This window comes from Amblyomma maculatum, chromosome 8 (assembly GCF_055883805.1).
Source record: "Amblyomma maculatum isolate TAMU_Amacu chromosome 8, ASM5588380v1, whole genome shotgun sequence".
Lineage (NCBI taxonomy): Eukaryota > Metazoa > Arthropoda > Arachnida > Ixodida > Ixodidae > Amblyomma > Amblyomma maculatum.
In genome coordinates this window covers 99,204,156-99,222,639 of record NC_139351.1, presented here as the reverse complement: position 1 = coordinate 99,222,639, position 18,484 = coordinate 99,204,156, and the positions used below count along the sequence as shown (strand labels likewise).

At 44.4% G+C, this 18,484-nt stretch overlaps 1 protein-coding gene and 1 long non-coding RNA gene across 2 annotated transcripts in view; both read left to right on the top strand.

Annotated features, from left to right (window-relative positions):
* LOC146181955 (uncharacterized) overlaps positions 1-18,484 on the top strand; it is a 136,427-nt gene that overhangs the window by 84,644 nt on the left and 33,299 nt on the right. The window lies entirely within an intron of this gene.
* On the top strand, positions 6,715-8,435 carry LOC146181956 (uncharacterized). The gene is made up of 2 exons (XM_084577731.1): positions 6,715-6,945; positions 8,181-8,435. The coding sequence occupies exons 1-2, from the start codon at positions 6,715-6,717 to the stop codon at positions 8,433-8,435; spliced, it is 486 nt and encodes a 161-aa protein (XP_084433857.1).

Below are 18,484 nucleotides of genomic sequence, written 5' to 3'. Positions count from 1 at the left end.
AAGCCGAGTATATGAATCTTGCCGCGCGATTTTGTGTGGTTTTTAGTATGATGGAAAAGGCTATTTTTGTAAGGATCCCAGACAGCGCATGCATACTCTAGTTTGGGACGAATAAATGTTGGATAAACTAGCAATTTAACTGATGAGAGAGTTGCGCGCAGTGTTCGCCGAAAAAAGCCGAGCACGCAATTAGCTTCGTTTGTTACCTGCGTTATATGATGGGACCAATTTAGATCGCGGGTTAAATAAATGTCTAGGCGTTTATACGTTGATACAGCGATGATTTCGTTGTTGGAGATAAAGTATTTTGATGATGGCAGGGAGCGACAACGATGGAAAGATAGTAATGATGTTTTCTGCGTGTTTAATGACATTAACCACTTATTGCACCAGGATGCTACGCTATTGGGGTTATTGCTATTAATTATAGGACGCAGTCATCTGCAAACATCCGGACATTAGAACGTATGTTATATGGTAAGTCATTCATATGAGAAAAAGCAGAGGTCCCAGGACGGTGCCCTGGGGAACTCCGGTCATAACAAATGTACGTGGAGATGAATATTTATTAGCTAGAACAAATTGCTGCCGGTTAGCGAGGAAGTTGCGAATCCAATCTAAAACAAAGGAATTAAGGTTCAGGCGGGACAGTTTAAAAAAAAAAAAAAAGCCGTTGATGAGGAACTTTGTCGAATGCCTTTTCAAAGTCTAGGAACAGGGCGTCAACAGGAATGTTAAGACCAATGTTAGAGCTCAGGTCGCTAATGAACAATGCTAATTGAGTGTCGAAGGATACACCTTTGAGAAAACCGTGTTCACTGGGGTGAAAAAAGTTGATCGATACTAGGAAATTCATAATATGAGAAAAGAGTTCATGTTCTATCAACTTTGAAGGAATGCTAATGATAGATATGAGTCGTGAAGATGAAGAACCATTTTTTGGAACAGGAATGAGTTTTCCCACTTTCTAGTCGTTTGGTTCAACATCTGATTAAAGAGATTATTGAAAGATATGAGGCAGTATGACACTAGTAGTATGCTTCGTGTTTTTCAATACATTTGCACTGCTGATGACGTTAGCTTTAATGAGTCTATAAATTTCAGAATACCATTTTGTTCAAAACTGACAGCAGGCATTGGCGGGAAATCAAAGAAAGGGAAATCAGGGAGATCACTGTCAGGTTCGTGGGTGAAGACAGAACTGAAGGTTAAGTTCAGAACTTCCGCTACGTCTTATTCTGCGATAGGGTTATTATCTTCGTCGCAAAGTGTTAGGGTATTGTTCGAGTCGGGATTGATGTGTTTAAAGAATTGACGGGGTTTGTGCGAAGCATATTAGGCAGTGTAGATGAGTAAAATGAATGCTTGGTTTGGAAATTTCAGAGGTGTAAGATTTTTCGGCGTCGTGGTATTTTTGCCATGTGTTGGGATTGCTTGCTCTTGTGGTGGATCGAAAAAGCCTTTTTTTTTCTTCTTGTTGAGACGTTTGAGAGTGTTAGTAAACCATGGTGAAGTAATGCGCTCAGTTATTGTAATTGTGGGAATGTATATTGAAATCAATTCGTGCATTTTGTCTTCAAAAAGTGACCAGTTAGTTTCGGGTGTGCGTTGTTAGAAGTCGATTAAAAAACTGGTACATAAGGTTTCGAGTTCATTGTTAATGCTTTTGTAATCGCCTTTATCATAAAGTGTTATTGTCTTGGTTGCTTTTTTTTTTGTTTGGGCAGGTGGCTAAGAAACGTGGAGTAGATTACCGAATGATTACTAAGTCCCGGAAGATATGATAGGATCGATAGGATTTCTGGGTAAGAAGTTAGAATCAGATCTAGAATCTAGACGATTGTGTAGTTTGCCTTGTAGGGGTGGTCATCAGTTGAGTTAAAGCAAATGTCTGGCACGTGTTGATAAAATCACACTCTGAAGAATTTGGTGACGACTGAGTTTGGTTAGACAAGTCCATTGCGGGGAAGTTAATATCGCCTAGTATGAAAAGAAAAGCATGTGAAAGTTTCGAAGTCGCTAAGTGAAGGGCACTATGGAATTGGAGGACGAATGAAATGTCACTATGTCACTATCCGGGGGGGGGGGGGGGGGGGGGGGTAGTAAGCGCAGATTACTGCTGGCGGAAACGAGGCGTTTGAGTAGATAATATTTCGAGATGGGACTCAACATTTAAGTTGTAGCACTCCTCGCCTCGTTTGCCAATACGGTCGCAGCGGAAAACATCAAAATTTGAAAATATGGGATGTACTTCGTTATTGTGTATTGATTCATTTAACCAGTACGACAATGTTGCATCCAGTGGTGTCAATGAGACTTGCGATTGCATCGCGTTTTGGAGAAGGCTACGGACGTTAGCGTACAGAAACGAGATTGAATTAGGTAGCGAACAGTGATGGGAACTGGCCGAATGCTACGGGGAGTTGCCTGTGCGATCACGCTTGCCAATAGGTACAACCTGTAGTGACTCGTGATCGAATGTATATGTAGTATTTCCTATTTTCATCCTCTTGTGTCGGAGATTGAATTTTCCTGGCTGGGTTTTTGCAAATCGAATGAGTTTCTTACGGACAGGGCGGGTATTGGGGGAATAGTCTTCAGAGAGGCTGCAGTCAGTTCCTTTTAGTTTCTTTGCATTAGTGAGAACTTGTTCTTTTACCTTAAAATGTGCGAACGTAACTACGGAATCATCCCCAGTCATGGGCAGTATCTAAGATGCATATATATCTTCGATACTGTCTTTAGATACATTTTGTGCATCGGTATTAGGTATCGTGTGCAGAAAGTGAAAGTGTCGGTATCGAAAATACATATTTAAAGTATCGTGTATTTTGAAGATTTTCGATACTTAGGAAAACTTAAATATTGAAAACACTGTGAGACTGGGTTGACGGCGCTCGCTCAGACCGTTGTACAGGCCCTGAGACAGCTCGGCTTGTAGTACCGTCTGAGTTCCCTGCAAATGCCCTGGCCTCTCAGCGTTAACCACATTTCCAGATTCTCTTTCTTTAAAACTAAAGGAAGCAATGGTAAGTAGGTGCTCACAAGGTGCTTTACTTTTGAGCACCGAGTACTTACCACGAAGCTGTTAAGACTAGCATACACACAGAGAGATATAAACAAAGCGGAAACGCAAAGCGACACGCAGTAGAGATCACGCACACTGCTGTACCCGCTTTTTCCACCCTTTGCCATCCGCCCACTGTCCGTCTCTGCGGCGTTTAATTCTCGCCAAGCAGTGCCCTCAGTGTGCTGTCGGACGCAGTAACTTATGCACAATCCAAAACCCCTGGGCTCCGCATGCCAGCTCTGCTTGGCAGCAAGAACACAAGCTTCTAAGGCCTCAGTCCACCACGATGCAGTCGGGTAGTCACGTTCTTGTAGTTAAGGCGTTTGACGGAGAACAAATCCATCATTTGTAACTGCACAGGGAACAGGCTTCCATTAGACTTTTTTTTTTCTAGAAAAATATTGCGTCCAAAATTTTATGAAATGCACGACATGAAACCTATGAATGCAATTTTCCAGCACAGTTCTAATAAGAAATTATGCGTTGTCAAACAATTTTTGTTTTTGCAAAAACATTTAAGCAAACCTTGAATAATACTTGTAAAGGTATCTCTATCTTTACAAGTAAAAAATGAAAGTAAAAAAAAAAAAACAATTCTTGAAATATGCGAATTGATTTACGCCATATTCTGCTAGAAAAAAGATACTTGTATCTTTTATCTACAACCACCCGTAGTTCTCCGGCGACGCTAGTGAGCCTCGAGTTTCCTAGCTACCTCCAGGATGCTTCAACGCGGCTATGGTTCACTCTTATACGCTGATAAAAGGCATTTTCATCTAATACAGCACTGCGGCAGGCTGTGAGCGAAAAACGTTCGTTTTCTGATATGGCGATTACATGTTGAGGGACGGGGAGTGGAGTCCAGGGCCCCAATAGCCCTCGCAGCTGCTTCAGCCCGGCGAATGAGCAGACGCTGGTCCTCCTGGTCGGGTGCGCAACGCACGCAAGTTGCACATTTGTATTTGTATGTATAGCCAAGTGCTCATAGGTCGGTTCGCATGAAGAGCATTAGTTTAAAGAAATATTTCGCTAGGCTGCTTGTGGAAGCAATCGCTTAACTATAAACATGGCTTTAATTCAATGTGAAGTTCTGACAAGGACAGCTGCCCAAACAATAACTCCGTGCTGGCGTATTTGTTAAGTAAAACTAACTACTTGGCAAGTTGGTGCATTGCTCTTAAAAGGAAAGATAAACAGATTTGTTAAGCACTTTCAGAGCAGTACGCTATAGGAATGCTCTAAAGATTCCAGAAAGCACGGTAAACTTTCCTAATGCCGCTCATCGTATTACCACCTTTATTATTTTAGAATTTTAGTGCTGTACCGAAGTATTGACGATACAATACCGAGTATCTGTATCGAAACTCGATTTCAATCCTGTATCTTGTATCGGTATCGGAAATACAATTTTTCAGGGTATCGAGTATCGGTATCGAAGATACTTTTTCGAAGTATCTTGCCCAGCCCTGCGGAGAGGTCCGGCTCGGGCCCGAAGTTGGTCGACTGCGCCATTGTAACGGAGAACAAGCAGAACCCGGCCGTTCTTTCGAACTTCTTCTTCTTCTTCTCCCTCGTTGTAATGGCACATACCCACAGTGGGGGATTGGCCAGAATTCGTTGTAGGTGACATAATATTTTTGATAATGAAGATTTGACTATATGATATAAATAACCTAATAATTAGGAGCTAGTGTTGCTGAAATAACTTGAAATTTTGAGGCGATGTAATAGAAAGCAATTAAAAAAAGGAATGAAATTGTAAATTACTAAAAATAATAAGGATAAAAAATACAATTCAGACAGCTCAGCGCTAACACACAAATCTTCCAGTAGCAATATTATAATTATGAAGTACTTCACACACCGGTTTTAGGGCATACCCTTTGACGGTTGCACCAAAGGAGAGGAGGACAGGAACTGTAAATGGCATTCTTTCGAACGCCCTGATTTTTCTGTCTTCATCGTCTTCTTCCCCTTCGCTCCTGGACTGTTCACTTCATCATCGCCTAGTAGGCTAGTACATCATAATATATATATATATATATATATATATATATATATATATATATATATATATATATATATATTAGCACGCTGAATGTAAAACAATTTTTATTATTATAGCACAGCAGGATCGATTGATTACCTTTGTAAACTGTCTTAATTGTAATGCACCTCATATCATGAGCAGAGTTGTTGTATTCATTCATTATATTCCTAATTTGAACAAAAAATGTCACCCACGCTGTGCAGCAATCCATTCAGTTATTTCGTAATATTCCTTTGTCTTCGGTGATAATATTTTTATTTCATAATCACAGTGACACCTTGCTCGAATGCCCAATACAAAATCAAGCTCCACGACTCGATTATTAGATTCGGTGTGATATATTTCGAAAGGCACAACGAATGATTTTGAATGATGTGATATCACTTTTTGGGACCTCATACGCCAACTGAATGATCTCGAAAGAGATGTGCGTTCAGTATCATATAGGGTATATGATGTCAACGCCAGTTGTATGAGAGCTGAATAAGACGGTTGACATATGATCATATAGGGTATATAATATCAACGCCAGTTGTATGAGAGCTGAATGAGACGGACGACATATGATGTTGTACGACTGACAATATCACACAATTTATATGATCTCAAACAGAAATTATCTGATCTTTGTATGAGGTCGTACGAAAACATCATCTTTATCGCGCATATACCGCTCAGATCATACACATCAATCAGCTATCACACATTTCTCATTCGGTTTTTTCAACTGGGGAATCACTGGATGGGGTCATTTACGGTGGCAAACGAGGAAGTCAAGAAAGTGCTAGTGATAACAACACCACCAAGATCAACAAAATAGCAAGATGTCGGATTTATCGACTGACCTCTTTGGCAGGACTGGAATGATACGCATGCAGACAGCCGCTCAGCCTTCCATACAAGCTTACCGTTCACAGTTCGCAATTTCTACGGTTTCTAAAGTAGCTGCGGTGCTCTTCAAGGCAATGCACAAGCAAATAAATACCAATGCTGCTTTCAAAATGCCTTCTGCGTTTCACTTCAATATAGCCGCGCCAGAGGCACACCTCGAGCAGTTGGAAGCTTCATGGCCGCGCCGGTCATGGTTGCCAGCACGCGATGGGACCTTCGCGGTACTCTGAAAATTATCGAGTGACTCTAGGACGCCTGGATCGAACGCCCGGTGGGGTTAACTTCGCCTGGCCACATCATCACCAGTCATTACGTCATAGTCAGTTATTGTCATTGCTCATGACTATAGTCATAACTAATGACTAATTAGTACTAGTTAGTCATTAGTTAGTACTGCGGCGCTACTCACGATCCCGGGCGTGGCGCAGTTGATAAAGAGCTCGGCTGGGGATCCGAGGGATGGTGGTTCGATTCCCGATAGAGGCGAAGCGGCTGGCGCAGTGTAGCTCTCACTACAAAAATACTAACGGCAAAATGCCATTTCCGTGCGAAATTCGAGCTACGAGGATTCCGACGTTTAGCTGCAAGAAGCATCCTACGGTGCGCTGGTAATTGTGCAGCGCCCTGTAGAAGAAGAGGAAGGCAAGACAGAGTTCAAGCGCTTGCGAACGGCGGCGGCAACGTCATTTGTGGTGGCGAAAAGATGGCGCACGGCTACTACCTAGGCTACTTGCGCACCTCGGGCGGCCAGTTGAAGATGTTCGAAGTGATAGTGGGACTGGTGCAGCTGTTCTACCTGATGGCTGTCAACTACGACCGCAACAACGACTGGTACGTGCTGCGCATGGACCTGCTCATCATGCTCATGGGCACCTTCACGGGGGTCTTCACGGCTTCCTTCCTGCTACTTACCGTGCTGCTGGGATCTACGGAGGTACACATTGCTACTGTGCAAGCACTGTACTATAAATATATCAGGGTGCCATCATCATGATGTCCATGGCACGATGGCGGACCATGCATATATTCCGGTCTACCATCATGATGCCTGTGATTTGATGGTGGACCACGACAGCTTCCACAGTGAACGCAGTTGCAGATTCTATTAGCTTATTACAGATGCGCCCAGATAATTCACCGTAACCCTCGGTCCCACAGCATGACGATCACTATAATTTAGATCAGGTGATATCTACCCAGTGTACTGTGTACTGTACACTATATTTCGCATGTCCTGTTTGCCGTCTTCTCTCTATAGGTTAATAGCGCAAGCAACGTCACGGGAACACAGAAGGAGAGGACGACACAACGAACGCTCGTTGTGTCTTCTTTTCCTCCTTTCCCGTCACGTTGTTTGCGCTGTTAACCTATAATGAATCACCAACAAGCCAAATCTGCTGTTCTGGCTAGCTGCATGTCTTCTCTCTGTTTGTGGACTCAGCTTGCCGGTCGGCGTGTTATTCTCGAAGTGTCAGCTTTGAGATCTGTGTTGTTGTTGTTGCTGCTGCTGTTTTTTGTATAGTATATGGTTGTCGGCCGGCCGGGGGAGACATTTTAGGTTTTCTATTCGTTTAAGAAAACGACATATTGTTTTGGTCGTTGCAACAGGCACTGGAATAGAATCTTGGATATATATCTGTCGAACCACACGAGTTTGCTTTAACGACTGCATATAAAATTTGTTGCTGGGCTAGTTTTTTGCGCTACCTTTCTATTCTAAGACTGCATATAACTTAGTAATTAACAATTAAAAATCTAGTGAGGTTTAGCATGCGAAGGCAACAAAAGAATACAGGAGGATAATCATGGTAGGGATCATCCTACACCAGTACCAAAAAGAAAAGAGAAATGCTAGCTATAGGTACATATAGTCCACTAGGATGTGTTATCGAACGACTGAGTTTGCCCCGAAACGAGACGAATCACTTTGTATCGCGACAAAAAGTTTTAGAGACGCATGGCTGTTAACGTCGCGTATGGATGTGAAATAAATTTTATTTGATTTGAAGAACTGCTATGATGACACGAGAAGTCCAGGCGGAGCGGGAAAGGCGGGCGAAGCCCGCGCCAGCACAGCGCAGCTATTTAGGCCTTAAAATTTTACTCCCATGGAAACTGCCCGGCAGAAAGAATACACATGCCGTAATGAACCCTTAACACTTCTGTCAGGTGCCGTTCTCTCTGCTCTACCGGCTCCTGTACTTGTCCCTCTGCGTGGTGATGATCCCGGCGACGGCCGTGTTCCTCAAGGAGACACGCATCCACGGCTCGACGCGCGAGATGATTGTATCCGCCGTCACATCCATCTGCTTCTGCATAGGGCTGCTGGCTAACTTCGTTCTCGCCTACCGGCCGACCATTTTTGAGACCAAGGTCTCCGAGAGGGTCCCGAAGCAGCCCCCTGCCAACGAAGACCGCCAGTGAGAGAGACTAGCGTCACCTTGCTGAATAGTGCTCCGTTAGGTGGTGTTGCTTGTTGCCTGGCCACGAAGCATCGCTGCGAAAATATGTTTGCAATGACTGCTGATATTACACGTTTAAAGTTGCAATATTTAACTCCAATACCCTCAATAATAAACTGGCGCAGATGTATGTTATGGCTCGTATGAATCAGCTACAGCGTTTGTCAGTATCTGACACACTTCACTGTATAGTTGTGCTGCAGGGCTCACCGCGATAGCATAGCGGCCAAGGCGTTATGCCACTGAGATCGAGGTTTCTATCTAACGACCTCACGAATATTCAAAAGGATTGTGCACAGTGCATTGCCAGTGTGTGTTGTATCCAAGCTGGCTGAAATTGATTCGGAGCTCTCCACTAAGGCGTCTACCGAAATCCAGATGAAACTCTGGGACTTCAGCACTAAGGTGAACTGTAAAACTTTACGTTAGCAGCAGAAGACATTTTTAAGGAAAATGGTTTTGGGGTTTAAAGGAGGGTTTGGTCGGGTCCTCAGTCCGAGACACCGTTATGAGCTCTCTCAACCAAGCACATTTGTGCTGCGATGTCGGAGCTAGAGAAGGCCGCTTCTAAATCTACCCACGTTCGTCTTTCTTTACGTGGCTTTGTTTTCTAGCAAGGCCATACGATGTGGCAAAGGTGTGCACTGTGGCCGCGAAACATGCATTGACCTGGAAAGGAATTTTAACTAATAGCGTGAAACCAAGCTGGGCTAGTGTAGAACAGGGTTTGTAAACGACCTAGGTGGCCCTGCTCTGCTTTATCGTCCTTTAACGATTTTTGGGAATGTTTGTCTTGCTAAGCGGACGTGTTTGGATATCTCGCGGCATGTAACGAGGAGTGGGGCTATCCATGTGAGGAGAGTGATCAGAGATCCCGGAAAAGGAATGCTGGGGCTGTGGGGCGGTGTGTGCACGCTCTTTTCCATGTACCGATATCCTACCGTACTGTGCCATGCCGCGCAGTGCCATGCACCAACCATACCGTCCGCGCGTAGTGTAAGAAAGCCCTTAGATCCTTTTACGCAGATTTGTTTTCCTGTTCTAGGTTTTCCCTGCCATTGCTGATTTGATAGAGGCTTGGAAGCTGCAGAGGCAGAGAGTATCTAACTCTTCGTGCGAATGCAGCTCCTTATAATTTGCAATATTGTAGCTTTATTGCCTTCATTGAAGATGCGCTCTTAAAAGTCCTGTCATTTCCCTTCGTTAATAGCAACCAGCCAATAATGGCACTGTGGTTTCGATGAATCAGGCCTCAAATGATTCCGATACAGCAGGTACGCTAAAATGTGTCGATAACTTGAGAAAGAAAGAGGTTTATGAGATTACCTCAAGCCGTTAATATTTACCAAGATCAGCTAAGCTGACGACTATCGCTGTTCCGTGTTTCTTCCAGGGATACTAGTCAACATATGAAATTAGGTAGCAATGTTCACATTGATGCAGCGTGCCCATAGGTGCTCCTCGAGCGACCACCTTTTGGATCTCACTATATCTGCGCATCACGTGCAGAACAATACCACATCGCATAGAGTGGTAAAAACTTTTGCGTCTTGTATTCCCCCGCTGTTTTAACGAATTACAGCACGACTTACTCAAGTTTAGTTCGAACTGTTTTTTTTTCCGCATCGAACTTGAAACAGTTGCATATGTGTGTTCATAGCACACTCCTTTCTTGCAAGTCTTCTTTCGAGACAGTGTTAGGAACTGCTGCATTATGTCGCTCTTATGCCATCGAGCCCAATAGCTTCAAGAGAAATTACCAGAAACTCTTGACGCAGTTCGGCGCGACTGTAGAGAGATTTAGCTTACCGTGATCCGCGATCCGCCACCGTGAACACAGGCAGGGTAGATATGAATATATTCAGTTCAGTTCAGGCGTTCAGTCGTGTCCGACTCTTCGTGACCCTATGGACCATGTCACGCCACGTTTTCCGGTCTCTCACGATCTTCTTAACATCACATAGCTTCATCTGCAATGCCTTGAGAATGCCATCTAACCATCGCGTTCGCTGCCTACCCCTTCTCCGGCGACCCTCAACCTTTCCCAACATCAAATCTTTCTCCAGCGACTCCTATCTTCTCATCGGATGACCAAAGTAGCTGAGCTTTAACTTTAGAATTTGACCCTTCAATGAGCAGTCAGGGTTTATGGTCGACAATATCGACTGATTTGATCTTCTGGCAGTCCAAGGAACTCTCAAGAGTCTTCGCCAGCACCACAATTCAAACGCGTCAATTCTTCGGCGGTCAGCCTTTTTCACGGTCCAACTCTCGCATCCATACATCACAACTGGAAAGACCATAGCACGGGTTATACGGATCTTGGTTGGTAGACTAATGTCTCTGCTCTTTACTAGGCGGTCAAGGCTAACCATTGCTCTCTTTCCCAGAAGCAGGCGTCTCCTAATTTCATGGCTGCAGTCTCCTTCCGAGGTAATCTTGGCGCCCAAGAACAGAAAATCTGTCACAGCTTCCACTTCTTGTCCCTTGATGCTCCAGGACTTGATAGGGCAAGACGCCATGATCTTCGTCTTTTTAATGTTCAGTTTAAGCCCAAACTTCTCACTCTCTTCTTGTACGCGCATATATATACACTTTAACTTTCGATGTATACGTCCGGGAGTGCTTGAAAAAATGCTTGCCGTCTTCTCCTTAGTGCATCGTAAACACACCAAGTAGATGGTGAAAGCAGACGCCGCTGATACGTATTTATGTCTGCGCTGTTGCTAGACGATCGAATCGCCGGCGACTTAATCGCTCTACTAATGGTCAATTCATACTGTTTGTGTTGTATATGCAGGCGGTCAAGGACTCAACAGCTAGGGTACACATTAATTTGATAGCCGACGAGAGCCACCGCGAAGAGAAAAAAATTTCCCAAACCAGCGCCGCTGCCGCCATATGCAGTTTCGACTTTCGAGGCAGTAGGCTGGTTGTGCCGGGCGCGCCGACCAGAGCGCTGGAGTCGTCCGCCTCCGTTGCATGCACTAAAGTGACCGTATAACACCCTATGTGCCTCCCGGGCCCAAACGCATCCGCCAGCAAGCGGAAGTCGGATGGGCGCAGCGCCCTTAAAAACGAGCGTACAGTGGCCTTTAAATAAGTGCAGAATGAAGTCTCCATAAGCGAGAGCTCCACGATGCCTGCAAGAACCCCAGGCTGCCCTTAATTTCCGTAAGCGAACCACTATAGCAACAGCGGAGATAAGATAAAGAAATAACAAAACTAAAGTGTGGCAGGACGAGAGAGAGAGAAGAAAGGCTGCAAAAAGTTAGGTTCGACGACTTCAAAGAGATGCCATGGAATACCTGGCCGCACACTGGTGCTGGGAACACCTTGTAGGCAGGGCTTAAAGTCAGGGGGGTCTAGGGGTGTCTGAGGATGTGGTCTGAGATGCGCGCTTTCGAAAATCATAAGGACTGCATGAATATGAAGCAGGCTGTCATCTTCTAATCCTTTCACTGGTTGTTGGAACATTTATCTGTTTTTACTGCAATTTGAGAGGGAGTTTTAATAAGAACCATTAACATCCCTTCTAAACCTACGACGGAGAAAAATGATTTCTCCCATTTGTATAAAATGATGTGCGATCGAAGCAGGCCACCATCGCTTTCTCTCTCACCCTCTTTATTTCCCTTTCCACCTGTATTGGAATCAGTAGATACCCTCCTCCGATGGGGCCAGACTTTATAGCTCTGCTTGTAGGTAACGGGTACATCTTTTCTTTGGCTGGGCCTAGCTGCATCCTACAACAGGTACGCTGCTGCGACTCCGCGCTTGCTAAATTTCTTATTTCCTCTTCAAGGCTCGGGCATACACTATTGCACGTCCGCCGTGACGGGGCCACCTACAGGTTTAGCAGACATCGTGAGGGAGTTCGTTCTTAAAAATAAACAGCCCACACCACGAGTCGGTGCGATGCTTCGCGAAGTCAACGAGGAGAGAAATGGGGGTCGCTCACAAAGGGAACGCCGGCGGAAATACAGCGGCGCGTGTGGTGAGGCCTGTTCGTATATATACCGCCATTAATTTCTTTTTTCTTTTAATTTATCTTCTTTTTATTATTTTTACTCCGACTTCCCCCGATTCGTGCGCATGTCTGTTCGCTAACGCGCTTTCGGGTCAAACGGTCTCCGCTGCTCAGCTGCCTCCTCAAACTAACCGTAACCGGAAGCTAGCGGAAGAACAGGATGCTGTTATATGCTCGTCTTGTTCCTGGAGGGTTCGGTGAGGCCCTTTGAACCGACCGACCGACCGCTCGTCTTGTCTACTGCAGCCATACATCATCGCAATGCACGCTACAACGCCTGCGGAGTGACTTCTGCTGTCGGTGGTAACGGGTGGGGGAGGCGTCACTGGTGTCGTGTTCTCCATATATATGGGCCTGCTTGCGTTACTGGTAGCATCGCTTGCCTCCTCAAAAGACAAGCCAGCCGAAAGCAAAACGATGGCAACGATGGTGCGTCGGAGTTCGAAAGCGACGGTGAGCGAACGCACTGCAACGCTTGCAACAAACGGTGGAGGCGATGTAATCCCCCCCCCCCCCCTCCATTTAGTATCCATCATCTGCTAGCCAAGCTGGAAGCCGTAGTTTGCGATAAGGGTTCGAACTGACGACATATGCACCTCCAACTGCATGCTGTCTATTGTAAGTGTAGGCGTCCACCAACATGTGAGATAGATGCCGCACCTTCCTTCTCCAAAAACCAACCCAAATGAAGGCTTTTAACACTGTGTCAAACTCTGTGCAAGTGTCACCATTGGAAAATTCGCAGAATAAAAAAGTTAGCTGTGGTTAACCTTGTGGTACACCTGGAGTTACGCGAGGACTATCTGCATGGCTACGCTTAGGTTCGTCTTGAAAGCAAAGACACGGATTTTGTACATTGTAGTTTACTCTTTGGTTTCAGCTTTATTTATGCCATAGAGGGCACTTTTGACCACTAAAGTGCGATGAGGCGAAAGCCTCTATCGCGCGGTGGTCCGAAGCCCTCCACTACGGCACCTCTTTCTGTTTTCACTCCAACCTTTGCGATGACGCGATAACATAAGCTACCAGGCCACATACAAAACCGCGCTCTAGCCGATCGAGCCGTATGAACGTGCCTGCGTGGCCTAGGGATAACGTGAATGCAAGGGTTTTGGCAGGCTGATTGTGATATCACCCTCCCATATGAAAGGAGAGGCCCGAGTTGGCAGCTCCTGCCAAACATTTTGTCAGGAAGCCCTAAGTCCAGTTAGCACTCGGCCATGTCAGCTGCCAGCTACCGCCTTCTTCTTCTTCTTTCTTCACTCTTCAGACGTAGCAGAGAGAGAGAGAGAGTAGAACTTGTTATTTACATCAGAAGATGAAGGAGACATTCCCATAAAGAAAGGTGTTAGGCAAGGAGACACGATCTGCCCAGTACTATTCACAGCTTGCTTAGAGGAAGTATTCACAGACTTGGAATGGGAGCAGTTAGGGATAAGGGTAGATGGAGAATACCTCAGTAATCTGTGATTTGCTGATGACATTGCCTTGCTAAGTAACTCGGGGGATGAACTGCGAATAATGATTGATGACCTAGACAGGAAAAGTAGAAAGGTAGGCTTGAAAATCAATATGCAGAAGACTAAGGTAATGTTCAACAGCCTCGGGAAGGAACAGCAGTTTTAGTTAGATAGCGAAGCACTGGCAGTAGTAGGCGAATATGTCTACTTAAGACAGGCAGTAACCGCAGATCCGGACCATGAAAAGGAAATATCAAGAAGAATAAGTTTGGGATGGAGCGTATTTGGCAAGCACTCGCAGATTATGACTAGCAGCTTACCGGTATCGCTCAAGAGGAAAGTATACAACAGTTGCATCTTACCTGTACTCACCTACGGGGCTGACGCGTGGAGGCTAACCAAGAGGGTTCTACTTAAGTTGAGGACAACGCAGAAGGCTATGGAACGAAAAATGATAGGGGTGACATTAAGAGATAGGAAGCGTACAGATTGGGTCAGAGAAATAACTCACGTTACTGACATTCTAGTGGAAATCAAGAAGAAGAAATGGGCATGGGCAGGACGTCTAGTGCGAAGAGGGGATAACCGATGGTCGCTTAGGGTAACAAACTGGATTCCAAGGGAAGGAAAGCGTAGCAGGGGGCGGCAGAAAGATAGGTGGGCGGATGAGGTTAAGAAGTCGCAGGGGTCAAGTGGATGCAGCTAGCACAGAACCGGGTTAATTGGAGAAATATGGGAGAGGCCTTCGCCCTGCAGTGGGTATAGTCAGGCTGATGATGACGATGATGATGATGATGATGAAGGAGCTCCGGCCCTCCATCGCTTGGGATGGATGGTGGGGCGCCCCGCCTCAGACGCAGGCCGAGAGATGTTGTCGGCCGGTGGATGGGGCTATCTGCAGCCCAGGGTCCGAGCAGCGCAGCATGGTCTCCTAGAGTTGCGGTGTCAGATTTAGTCCCCTCCCGGGAGAAAAGGGGCAATTCCAGATGATGGGTTCGAGGGTCCCTCTCGAGTCACAGTTTATAGATAATTCTGATCTTTCTCCTGGGAGAGAGAGACAACTTTATTTGTTCCAGGTGTCGTTAATTAGGGCAGGTGGGTTCTGTGTGGCCCCCAGGTGGGGGCGACACTGGGGGCGACATCCTGGGCCCACGAAATAAGTGCAAGTTGTGGGTTCTTGTCTGGCTTGGTGAGAAGTTGGTCCCAACTTTCCGCGGAGGGTGCTGGCAGGAGAGCCCTTGGGGGCGGGTTATTTTCGCATCCCCAGAGGGTGTGCGCCTGAGTGGCGGGTTCTCCATTGTTGCAATTTGGACATACGGGGTCGTATTCCCCGTTAGTAATTAGTAATAGCCTGGAGTGACTAAGAATTGAGTGTGTCTGTAATCTGCGAAGCAGGGTGGCTTGTGCTCGGTAGATGTCTGGGTGGGGAGGCGGGAAAGGCGTGGCGTCTCCTTGTGAAAATTGATAATTTCGGTGAAAGTCTGGGGGGCTTCAGCGATTGCGTCTGGATGCGTGAGACCGACCGACCGGATTTTTAATCCTCAGGCAAGTTGGTCGGCCTCATCGTTTCCAGAGTTGCCCGCGTGGGCGGGTGCAAACATTAACAATAGACTTGGTGCGGAAACATGCCGAGTATTTTTTTAAGTTTGGCGGTGATTTCATCAGTGCCTGCAGAAGATGATGACTTAATATTTTCTATGACACAAGATATTCGATGCGCAGAAAATGTAAGGGAAAGCATAAATGGCCAAGGGTAAGCAGTTGTGACAGATGGTGGCATATCAGTTTCATCTGTGGAGACTGATGAGAATGCGGTGTTGAACATATCGGCACATTCGATGACACTTGCCTCCTCTTCAAGTGTATTGGTGTGTTGATGGGCGAATGGTGAGGATTAAGTAGTTGCCAGAACATTCTCGGGTTATTAATGCGAAAGCATTACTTCGCTATGTTCACAGATTCACAGATTTCTGTCCGCAAACCGCGTGAGCAAAATCGTGTCCGCAGTAATTGTGAGTAATTGAGAAGTGGTCGAGGTTAATGAGTGGTGTCAATCGATATAGCGTGACGTAATCGTTTTGCCGAAAAAGTAATTAGGCCAATAAGTTAATTATGTAGTTATATACAGGCAAAAATGTAAGTTGTCCGCAGCCGTTGTAATTGAGAAATGGTAGAGGTTAATGAGTGGTGGTCAATTGATAGATGGTGACGAAATGTGTCCGAAAACATTAGGCCAATAAGTTAATTAGATAATTATTTAGAGGCAAAAGGTATAAGTAAAGGCGAAAATGGTCTCATTTTAATGGCTTGGCGCCACATTTGAATCTATGAAATACTAAAATCAAATCAGATCAAATCAAAATTATTTCCCATTTAACACTACAGACGGAAGAAACGGAGAGAAAAGCTGCCCTCGGGCAGGTTGACGAGTCTACAATCCTAATGATTGGCAGGGAGGCAACACAAGAGTTTATACAATTTTAAAAACAAGCACATCAATTAAACCTCAGAGAATACACGAAACAGCAATATGTATACATAATGAAAGTTAAATCACATTATTCAAAAATAAGTTATGTAGTTCTCGACGTGAAGAAGGAAACAAATCGAAGTTAATGTGTATATACCTATTTAGAAGAGATGGAAGACTGTATTGAAGGCATTCCTTACCAACATTTAATCGAGGTGTTAGCACTGTCCATTCTTCGCCACGTCTTGTTGGATAGACTGATTCTTTTTTTCATTAGTTCTGCTAAATTCTTAAGATTTGTTACATTATTCTTGATTTCTGTTTTAAAAGTGACACTAAGGCGATATTTACAAAGATTATGTGCTTTAATCATTCTGGAACGACAAAAGAAAGCTGCACTGGGATGTCGGAACGGTAAATTATATGTATTTCGGTGATATATTTTTGTATTAAATGAATACGTTCAAAGTTAGTGAATGTTGTAGTATCTCACACTAACTGGCAGTAGTTTAAATGTGAGTTGAATATTAAATTGTATACCAGCATCTTAGTTGTTGTGGGAGGTATGTATTTTAGATGGCCTATAACACCAGTGATTTGAGGCTTTTTTTTTTTTTTTTTTCAAGATATAACTGACATGATAATTCTAGGACATACTGGCAGAGAATATAACCGCGAGGCATTTAAACTGCTCAACTTCCTTGTTTTTCGGCCTAAATATGACAGCTTTGGTCTTACTCTCGTTTATTTGCGTCAGGTTAAATGCAGACCAGACCTCAAGAGCTTTCATTGTGGCATTACATTGTTTGATAAGTTCATAAACCTTTTCACATGAAAAAAAAAAAAAATACGCTCGTATCAACGGCATAGATGAAAAACTTCGTACTATCGCTAATGTTGACAATATCGGGGGACACCGCAGAAGAGTGGCTTCGGTTCAGACCGTATACATTTATGAATACCACTTGCTGTCTGAACGACAAATAGGAATTAACAGTGAGAGCGCTTTTCCTGGGATACCATAGCAGTGTAATTTATTTAGTAAGATTTTATGATTTACCAGGTAAAAAGCCTTTGAGAAGTCCACAAATACACCAATGACAATGTCTTTGTTTTCAAGTTGCTTTATTTTTTATTCATTTTGTTGGAGTAATGCAAATTCAGTTGATTTGCTTTTGCAGAAGCCAAACTGAAATGATTTTAGCAATAATATATGGATAAAATTTGACATTCTTAGATGGAGTATTTTTTCAAAGGGTTTCGAAAACACTGGTAAAACAAGCAGAGATTAGTCTGTAGTTGGTGAGGGCGTTGTGATCTCCCTTTTTGTAAAGAACAACTTTTGCTAATTGCATTTTTACCGGAAAAACTGCAGTTTCTAAACACATGTTAAAGATATGAGTAAGTATGGGAGCAATTATAGCAACTACATGCTTGACCGGCCGTATTCGAATATCATCAATGTCACAGCAACTGCTATTGTTAAGATTTGTTATCACCGACACTACTTCGCCTTCCGTGACTGGGTGTACAAAAATTGTTTCATTATTCTGAATTCGAACATACTTGCAAGCGTCAGATCCGGTAGCACGGGTAGCCAAGTTCGTTAAAAAGTATTTAATACATTAGCCAGTTCAACGCCAGAAACTTCCTTTCCACCAATATTTAATTTTGTTAATGCAATGCGTAAACTGTCCCGCTGCAGAAGTGTATTTACACCAGAAGTGTATTTACACCGTTGAATCATGTCGAGCATTCTTAACCTCTACAAGTGGCACGTGATAGGCTGTTCGTGCAGACAGCAGTTTTTAGTTAGTTTATTTCTATACTTCTTAAATAACGCAAGGTTCTTAACCTTCCGGTTGCTCAAAAATGATCTATACAGCTTGTCTTTCATTTGCATTTCTCCACGAAGCTCTGGCGTTACACGTGGCTGGCGGATTTTGCGGCCTTTCACACGTGTTACAAGAGGAAAGCAGTTGTGTTATATTTGTTTCGAGCAGTCGACAAACGTATTATATGCAACATTTGCGTCATGAAGTTCAACTTAC

What these genes read in the sequence shown, in the direction of transcription:
- LOC146181956 (XM_084577731.1), top strand. Translation starts at nt 6,715, where the DNA reads ATGGCGCACGGCTACTACCTAGGCTACTTGCGCACCTCGGGCGGCCAG. An exon ending in TGCTGCTGGGATCTACGGAG is followed by an intron (nt 6,946 to 8,180) that starts GTACACATTGCT and finishes CACTTCTGTCAG; the next exon opens with GTGCCGTTCTCTCTGCTCTA.